Source organism: Talpa occidentalis, unplaced genomic scaffold, assembly GCF_014898055.3.
Source record: "Talpa occidentalis isolate TD23 unplaced genomic scaffold, MPIMG_talOcc4v2.1 talOcc4.11, whole genome shotgun sequence".
Classification (NCBI taxonomy): domain Eukaryota; kingdom Metazoa; phylum Chordata; class Mammalia; order Eulipotyphla; family Talpidae; genus Talpa; species Talpa occidentalis.
Window position 1 is genome coordinate 38228473 of NW_023601104.1, and position 9978 is coordinate 38238450.

Genomic DNA, 9978 nt, shown 5'->3' on the forward strand with positions numbered 1-9978 from the left:
CAGACCTCTCCTGATTTGCCGACTGCTCCCCACAGCAGTGTACTTCAGTCACTCTGCCTGTTCTGTTCCCCACTCTGTCTCTGGTGAATCTTCTCACCCCCCACACTTCTGGCCTGTACCCAGCTCCCATATCATCCAGTAATGCCTCTGCTAGTTATTTTTTTTAAAAAAATGAAAGCTCTAATCTGAAAAGACTATGTATACCTACGTTCATATTGTAACAGGGTGGTCCCCAGGAAAGGGGAAGGTTCCAGGTTTACTGCCCCACCCAAAAGGAGGGTGGAGCTGAGCAGGGAGAGAAGAAGCCACAAAGGAGACTGAGGAAGGAAGGAAGCAGAATGGACAGCCAGGAGACCTGGAGAAGGAACATGGAACCGAGAGACACGTGAAGAAACTGTGCTTGTCCTTTGGTTGTGGACTGCTTGACACAGATGTGGGTTAGACTCATGGGGAGGCGACAATGGCAGTTTTGTCTTGATTTTGATTTTGCTGTTTTCCTCCCAGACTTGTCTGTTTGTTTCTGATCCTTTTCTGCGGTTCCCCACTGGAAGATGCTTTAGACTGGTGGCAGGCTTTGGGGCCTTGCTCTGAGCCAATCCTGCTTGGTTGGACTTTTACCCATGAAGGTACGGGTAACTTTGGGTGCTTGATTTAGAAACTATGTTCTTTGCCTTTCTTGTATTGTTTCCTAATTGAATTAAAGTTCCTTTTCATTAAAGTCTCATATGTTTTGTGTTGATGGCAGAACCTATTTAGAGCAGGCAGGGTTCTGGGGTGCCCCTATCCCTGCCCTGTAACAATATCAGCTCTGTTCACAATTGCCAAGTCATGGCACCAACCCAAGTACCCATTGAAAAACTAATGGATAAAGAAATTGTGGAATACATGCTCAATGTAATAATATGCAACTAGTAAAAAGATGAAATAGTGCCTTTTGGGACAAAATGGATACATTTTGAGATGATTGTGCTAAGTAAATAAAGTCACAAAGTGAAATGATGATTTCACTTTTTGTGGAATATATATAACCAAAAAAAAAAGAACAAACAAACAAAACATGCTGGCAAAGCACAGCAAAGACAGTTCTTAGACTTTCTGAAAATTATACTGGTTACCAGAGGGAACAGGGGAGAAGTAAAGGAATAAGGAGAAGGGAGGATATAAGACTTCACTCTGGGAGGTTTGGTAGAGATGGATGAAATGTGCAAATATGAAAGAGTAAAGATATCACTCCAAAATAATTGAGACATGTAAATGACAGATAAATTAATAAAGATAAACCACAAAAATAACCCACTCTTCAGTTGTGTTATTCTGGACTTTGAGTTCTAATTATTACTATATTAATAAAAATTAAAGCAGGTCAAATATTACCACTCCTCTACTCAAAACTCACTAATTGCTCCCCATTTTTCACAGAAGAGAAAGCATTGTGATGATAGTGTCTCATAAGTCTCTGTGTGACATGTGCACCCCCCACAATTGCTTATCTGTCCCCATCTCCAATTACTTTCCATCTTACTCCTCTTTAGCTGCAGGAAGTATTTGAGCTTATGAGGCAGCATCCACCTAAGCACCCTTGTAATGACTGTTCTCTCTCTATTTCACTTTCTCCAGATATACACATGGCCGATCCCATCTCTTCTTTCAAGTCTTTGATCAAAAGTCACCTCAGGGAGGCCTAAGCTTAAAATCCTACTTAAAATGCAGCCCCATCTCAGGCATTCCCAACTGATTTTTTTTTCCTTAACACTTATTATAAGTTACTCATTTGTTTGTCTTTATGTGTCTGTGTGTTTTCCAATCGATCTCATTCACCAATGCATCCCATGAATGTATACTATATATAATTTGGTGTTCTCTTGTGTGCATAACAAAACACCATGAGTCCTTCCTTATATATTGAAATGTTTGGTGGAAATATTTTTCATGTCTTTTGTCTACTATCTCAAAATGTACTTTAATTGATTTTAACTACTGTAGAAAAATTAAATTGTTTATAATTCTTGTATATTAATCCCTAACTATACATTTGACATTTTAAATGAAGATCTATCAAAAGTTAGAGATGTATTGTAACTACTGTTAGGAAGGCAGCATTCTGCAGTTTAAGCATACAGATTCTACAGTCCAAATGCCTGCATTAGAACTTCAGTTCTACTTCTAATATGTTGTGTGCCTAGTGCTTTAAGCTTCAGTTTTCCCATTTGTAAATTAGAAATTATTGTGTTTCTCCTGTTAGACTTCTGTGAAGATTAATTGAAAGGATCAACTTAACATAGTGCTGGCTGATAGAAACACCCAATATATAGCAGCTATTATTTAAATGTGCACTGCTATTTTTAATCATTGAATTGTCTATCATACCTGACCAAGAACTTGATATGTTTTTCTGATTAAAAGCATTTCTTGTTAGCTTTTTAATACACACACACACACACACACACACACATTTATGAGGATACACTTTTTTTTTAAGATTTTTTTTAAAGATTTATTTATTTATTTATACAAGCACTGAGTACAGTCAGAAGCGTGGGAGGGTGAGCGAATTCACCAGAGCCAGAGCGGGGAGCAGAGCAGGCAGTCTGACGAAGTACACTGCTGAGGGGAGCAGCGGGCGCCAGGAGAGGTCTGCGCCCCATGTGGGGCCCTTGCCTGCGGCTGTGGATGGAACCAGCGCTGCAGAGGCTGCGGGCAGCTTCACAGCCCAGTGCTCAACCGCTGTGCCACCAGGGGAGGCCCCGTGAGGATAAACTTTTAAATGTTTATTGGACTATTATTTCTTTTACTTAAAAAAATAGGTATATTCTTTGCTCATTTTCTTAGTGAAGTTTTTTTTTTTTCACTTACTTATTTGCAAATACTTTTTTTTTTTTGGGGGGGGGGCATTAAGGATATAAGGCCCTACAGTAGCCACACTGGAACTGTATATAGATTAGGAAAAAAGAGCTTCCATTTCGGCAGACTCAGGCCTGGCCAGGATGTATGGTCTGTTGCAGGATGTCCCCTACTCGCACCCCAGACCCTTTGGCCCAGAGCAGTTAAAGCCTATACAACACTGTGTAGTGATTTTGGATATCACAAGACTAGAAATATAGCCAACTAATTGGTAGTTGAATTTTGATTTTATTGTGATGCTTTCTCAAATACAAACTTTATTTTTAACTTTAAATGATTTAAAATATTTTCTCCTTATTTTCTGAATTCTTTCATTGCAGGCTTTATATTTAGTGTATTAGTCATGGAGGGATGGAAAGAGGGAGCAAAGGAGAGCGAGAGAGTGCTTGGAGTTTGATTGTAAGGAATGGCTCATGTGATTATGGTGGCTGGCAAGTCCAAAATCTGCAGTGTAGTGTGGCAAACTGGAGTCAGTTGTAGGCGAGCTGATAGTTTTTTAATTATTTATTTATATATATTTTATGTCATTGTTCTTTTTTTTTTTTTCTACAGTGTTTGCTTTCTTTTATCAGGTGTAGTCCCCATAGAATTTCCATCACCAGTTCACCCGTGCACCATCACCATAGTCCCTTGTGCTCTTCCCGCCCTCATTTTGATCCCCCTCCCTCCCCTGCAGATGTCTCTGATTTATAATTGTCTGTTTATTTTTGTTTTGTTGTGTTTTTTATTGTTATTTTTTTTCTTGATCCCTTGTTTAGTTCCCCTATTCCTCCTATAAGTGAAACCATCTGACATTTTTCTTTTTCCTTCTGACTTATTTTACTGAGCATAATCCCTTCCAGCTCCATCGATGTTGCTGTGAATGGCATTAGTTTATCTTTTTTGATTGCTGAATAGTATTCCAATGTGTTAATATTTCAAATAAAGTCTGAAGTCAGTCTACTGGAGAATTGCTTCTTGCTTGGGAAGGCTGGAATTTTCATTCTATTCAGGTCTTCATCTGAGGCCCAATCACAATATGGAAAGAAATCTGCTTGACTTACAAGGCTCACCAATTTAAATATTGCTCTTATCTGATAACCCTTCCACGTTATCAAATCAACCATCTACTTAGTAAATATCTCCCTTCCTCCAAATCAAGAATTTGCTTCTGAGAGTTGCCACAGCTGCTCTGCAATTCTTGGCTTTAAGTGATTTATTTATACCTACATAATGGCTACGTTTCAGAAACAAATAATGCTCATGCTTGCAGCCCACTCTTTGTTCTTTATCAATTGCTATCTCTGTGTCTTTTAAATACAGAAACAGAAACTTAGAAATGTTTTGTGATTCCTTTTATGTGAAACACAATTATCTAATGTCAGGGCAGAATTTGACACATTTTACTGCACTGGGATGTTGTCTTGGCAATAAAATTCTTATAATTTTGGTTATGTTTATACATCTTATATGGAATTAAATGTCAGTGTTTATGAATAGTTATAATGTAATATCACTCATCAGCACATTCTAGGATATTTATCATTGGTGTCCAAGCAAGGCATTAACTTTAAATATTTGGGGAAGAAAGTGGGATAATAATTATAAATGATTTGCAAAGTAACCCAGATTCCTACAGATTTCATTGTACATGACAGGATGAATCTGGAGAAAGCAAATATTTTGACACCTATCAACTTGTGCTCCTATAACACTTCTCTAAAGTGTTATAAGTAATCAATATCAGATAAAATAATGTGTAGGCTTGGCAGATTCTCAATATATTTTTTAGAATACAGCTTGTTAGTTTGGTTCTTTAAAGGAAATGTACATTTTACATGCCATTAATTTGATAATAATACATATTACCCTCCTTGAATTAAAATGTAGTTCTGCTTATAATGTGATAGATCTTTAAAGTTTTTCATCCTTTGTCACTTGGGGAAATGAATATGACTCATTAACACAAACTTCCAATCTAAGATGTTTTATTCCCTAGCCTCCATGGTACTTGGACATAAATGCCCATCTTTAAGGGATTTTTAATTTGATGAAAGAGAAGATATCGTATTTATATATGAACTCCAAGAAAAATTCAAATGTGGTTTCCCAGTGTCTCACAGTGATTATTTTTCTGTATCATTTTTAGGAAACAGGAGAAAAAGATGACCAGATCATCTTTGGAATAAAAATATCTTTTCAAAAGTTGCATCCAAATATAGTAGATTGGAATGCTGAGGAACCTGCAGAGTAAGCAGTGAGCATCTTAATTCCAGGTTAGTAAAGAGCCTTTGATGTATATTTTTAGTGACTTTGTGCCTGAAGATACAATCCAATTAAAGACTATTTTATTATTTTGTATATAAGTCATTGAATTAAATAAATGACTTGTCAGTTAAAATTAACTGACAGTATAGAAACTTGTCAGTTAAAATTAAATTTTCATTACACTTATTAAAGAGCATTTATAGGATAAAAATCAACCTCATTAACAAATTTAATTTGTTAATCTTTAAAAAGTATTTGCAAATCATAAAAAGTTCTCGAAATTTGAACTCTGAATCTATTTTATTCCATTTCTTTGAACATCCATTTTAAAAAGAAATTTATTGTAATATAATTTATATGCCATAAAGTTCACTCATTTTTAAGTGCACAATTCAGTGGCTTTTAGCATATTCACAGAGTTGGGCACCCATCACCAACATCTACTTTTATAGCATCTTTGATTCAATAACAAATTAAAAGGTTTTTATTTTACCCAAGATTTCCATTTGATAATTTTAGGTTTAATTCCCCTAATCTTCACAAAACACTAAAACACAACTGTTTTAGGTTTATGTGTGAAATTTTTCATGCCCATAAAGAGAGGAACATGCCAATAAAATTTCAACTCTTACAATCTGTAATATGTGCGCAAGGATGGTTGTCAGGATAATCTAACTAAACTTGTGAAGTTCCTGAGCTGTGATTAAATGCATTGTGTCCACAAAGCCATTTAGCATCTGATTTATTATTCTGATCTAAAGAAAGTTGGCATGTATGACCAAAAAAGCATTACAATAAAATCTTTTCAATACAATTCATTTATAAAAATTCAGGAGGAACAAATGGAGTTTTGAGTCCTTATTATCCTGACAAAACCTGGTTGAGGTAGGTGCTATTTGAATGCCTTACTACAGATTTAATTAATTCCTATAGATGTTTAAGTTCTCTCACTCTATGATGGTCACAGCATTAGAGTATTTCAGATCAAGAATATGTTACTGTAGTGCCCTGTAGAAACCTTGCAAAACTATCGTTTTAAGTTACATTCTTCAATTTCGAAAAGGGTCAACATAATAAAAGCTCATGTGAAGAATAGTTCTATATCTTTTGTGAAATATTTCATGAAGAATTTTGTTCAATGCCTTTATAGGGGTTTGTACAATATTTCCCTTACTGAGGTAGTTGATACTCATAACAAAGTAATGGGACTTCTATCTTCCACCCTGCTTCTGGAAGCTTAGAACTACATTTTAATCAAATGCTGAATTTGTTAGTCACTCATGTATGATTGTGGAATCAACGCCGCTCAGTGTTTACTGAATAGGTTTTATGGTCTGGTTTTTGTTGAAATGCCTTAAAGAATATCTCTTTCATCTAAAGCCAACCTAAGTTCCTTTCAAAAATAGTTATTTTTATTATAAACAATAAATATGATCGTTGACTTTTTATCTCAAACACAATTGACTAAAAAGGACAAGAACTGTAATAAAAAAAATTGTGAGATTGGGGGAATTGTATAAACTATAGTTAATCTGTCTATTTCCTTTTATATTGATTGGTTTCTATATTGATTTAGAGGTGAGAAACTGTGTTGGTGTTATATATGGTCTGAATGAGTAAAGTGTGTGAGTGAGCAAATGAGTAAACAGGGAGAATGTTGCATGTCTCTTACCAGGAGGCATCCTGAAAGGAACTGAGATTGTCAAGATCCAAGCAAACATTATGAAGACAGTAGCACCACTCAGTAAATTCACTAAAATAGGTGGATTTTACGGTAGGTAGATTTCATCTTAATATAGTGTGTTTACTTTATTTATTAAATAATTTTATAAAGGTAACATTGGTTTAACATACTGTGCATGATTCAAAAACATAGGCTCACTCATAGCAGAAATTTAGAAAACCTAAATAAGGGACCAGGAAAAAGACTAATTAATACAAAGTAAAAATCAAAATCAACAAGCTACTATAAACCAGAGATACACTACGGGTGGGGGGAGGGAAGGGAAGGGGAGAGGAAGGACTAGGGTCAAAATAAGGGGGAGGTGCAATTGTATAGGGAATATAACCAAAATGAAAATGCATACATTGTGCAAAGATGAAAAATTATGTAATAATTATATAAAATCAAATATAAAAAAATAGGCTCCCACCTCTTCTTGTGTGTTAAGCCATATCACACCCACCACCAAAGCATCCATTGTCCTCCACCAGTCCATAGTGCCCTGCGCCCCTTTCCTAAAGTGGGTTTGAAAAACAAAGAAATCCCAAGCAGTCTTAAGGTGGAAGAAATCCCAACTCTGTTGCTCCTTAGGAAACAATATCTTGAACTGAATATTAATTGAGAATAAGATATGATTATTCTGAACATGATCTTCTCTATGATTCATTTAATTATAAGCATTATAACAATTATAACATGATTTTTTGAGAATTTTTCCTTCTTTTCAGTTATGAAAGTAGATATATATTCTCATAATTATAACACATAAGAAGCACAACCATTATAAAGTAATATGTTAATACTATGCCAATCTATATTCCTGATCTACATTCTTTTCTCTCTCTTCTACATATATGTAATTTGCTTAATTGGACCTATCTCCAGATTTTTGAAATATTTATGTGAATTCTGTAATATTTGTGTTAGCTGTAAATTTGCTAATAATGTTTTATCTACGTTGTTTATGAGGAGCAAGGCTGAGGGAGGATCCTTTAGCCTGCAGTTAAAGGCTGTGCTTCCAGGTGGCACAGATAACATTTTAAAGTGAGACTTTAAGTAACTGTGCTGTTATTTAGATCACATTTTCCTCAAAGGCATGATCTGAGACTGTAAAAGATGCTATTCTATGACTTGCATATACCACTGTGATGTCACTTCTCCCAAATTACTGTTTTTATATGTTTTTATACATCATCCCAAACATGTTTACACCCAGAACATGCTTTGTTTTAGCTTCAAGAAATCTTACTCCATTTAACTTTGCCATCAAGAAGTGAAATTTACTTCTCCTGGCTTCAAGACAGAGAAATGTTTGATTTAGATACATAGGTGTCCCCAAAATGTCTCTGCTAGAGTTTGTCTTGTGTTTCTTTGAATAAATGGAGAGAGAAGAGGAATAGAGGCTTGATAGCATCTGTACAATTGTCTTCGTTTTACATGATGATAGTTTTTTAAATTCAGCCTTAATTTTAATTCTTAGTTCTGATTCTTAAAAAAACAATTAACCAAGAGCAACAACACTGACACAGATGGAGAGAAAATAATACCACCCAGAAAATCTTGTATGTTCTTAGTCCTCCTAAGGACTTTTGTTTCATAATTTTTATATGATTGATTTCACATTTGCCTATGAACAAAGCTAGAGAAAGAGACTGGGGTTGTTCCTATAACTTTCACACATGCTGGAGTCTCAGAGTGTCCAACTGCCCTTAAGGAAATAGTGACATTTGAAAAGGGTAAGTACACTTGTTGGTATGAACATTTTAGATTATCTTCTACAAATGAAAAATTATGTTCAGATAACACTAGTTGATCACATTCTTCACCTGGTACTTTACAGGCACTTTCACTTCCATCTCTTTTCTCAATATAGATTCAGAATAAATCTGAAACCTGAGGTAATGGACCTGCAAAATTATTCCTTGGTGTCAGAATTTGTGTTGCGAGGACTCTGCACTTCACGTCATCTCCAAAATGTTCTCTTTATGTTCTTCTCTGTGATCTATGTGGCCATTGTGCTGGGCAACCTCACCATTGTGGTCACTGTCATTTTTAACTCCTCTTTGAACTCCTCCCCTATGTACTTCCTGCTGGGGAATCTGTCTTTCCTGGACATATGGCTGGCCTCATTTGCCACTCCCAAGATGATCAGGGATTTTCTTAGTGACCGAAAGCTCATCTCATTTGGAGGGTGTATGGCTCAGATTTTTTTCTTGCACTTTGTTGGTGGGGCAGAGATGGTACTTCTGGTTTCCATGGCCTATGACAGATATGTGGCCATATGCAAACCCTTGCATTACATGTCCATGATGAACCGGCAGACTTGCATCATGCTGGTGCTGGTATCATGGACCATTGGATTTGTGCACTCCATCAGTCAGGTAGCCTTTACTGTGAATTTACCTTACTGTGGTCCCAATGAGGTAGACAGCTTCTTCTGTGACCTTCCTCTGGTGATCAAGCTTGCCTGCATGGACACCTATGTCTTGGGTATACTTATGATCTCAGACAGTGGGTTGCTCTCCATGAGCTGTTTTCTGCTTCTCCTGACCTCCTACACTACCATCCTCATCACTGTCCGTCAGCGTGCCTCTGGTGCGGTTTTCAAAGCACTCTCTACTTGCTCTGCACACATCATGGTGGTCACTCTGTTCTTTGGGCCTTGCATTTTCATTTATGTGTGGCCTTTTAATCGGTTCTCTGTGGACAAGCTCCTCTCTGTGTTTTACACCATTTTCACTCCACTCTTGAATCCCCTTATTTACACATTGAGAAATAAGGAGATGAAAACAGCTATGAAGAAACTGTGGAGCCGTCATAAAACTTTTTAATGAAGTCCATGAAGCTACATGTTCCTACTTCTCTGGAGCTATAGTTTATATGTGCTCAAAGATTTCATTCTGTCATTAATTGAAGCAATTTGTATTGTGTTATACTGTATCAGGGAAGTAAATGTTGATTTCAACAAATTATTTTTAAAGCAATACATATACACTCAAACCTACACGTACACTTTGGAATGAACTCTGCAATTTTTCAAACCTAATTTCTCTAACTAGTCTATTTTGTCTAAAAAAAAAATTAATCGAACTTTGGGTTTTCATCTC

General features: G+C 36.0%; 1 protein-coding gene across 1 annotated transcript; it reads left to right on the forward strand.

Annotated features, from left to right (window-relative positions):
* Nucleotides 1-8763: 8763 nt before the first annotated feature.
* Nucleotides 8764-9702, forward strand: LOC119237983 (olfactory receptor 4K14). Its single transcript, XM_037501790.1, has one exon. The coding sequence runs from the start codon at nucleotides 8773-8775 to the stop codon at nucleotides 9700-9702; it is 930 nt and encodes a 309-aa protein (XP_037357687.1). The 5' UTR covers nucleotides 8764-8772.
* Nucleotides 9703-9978: the final 276 nt, after the last annotated feature.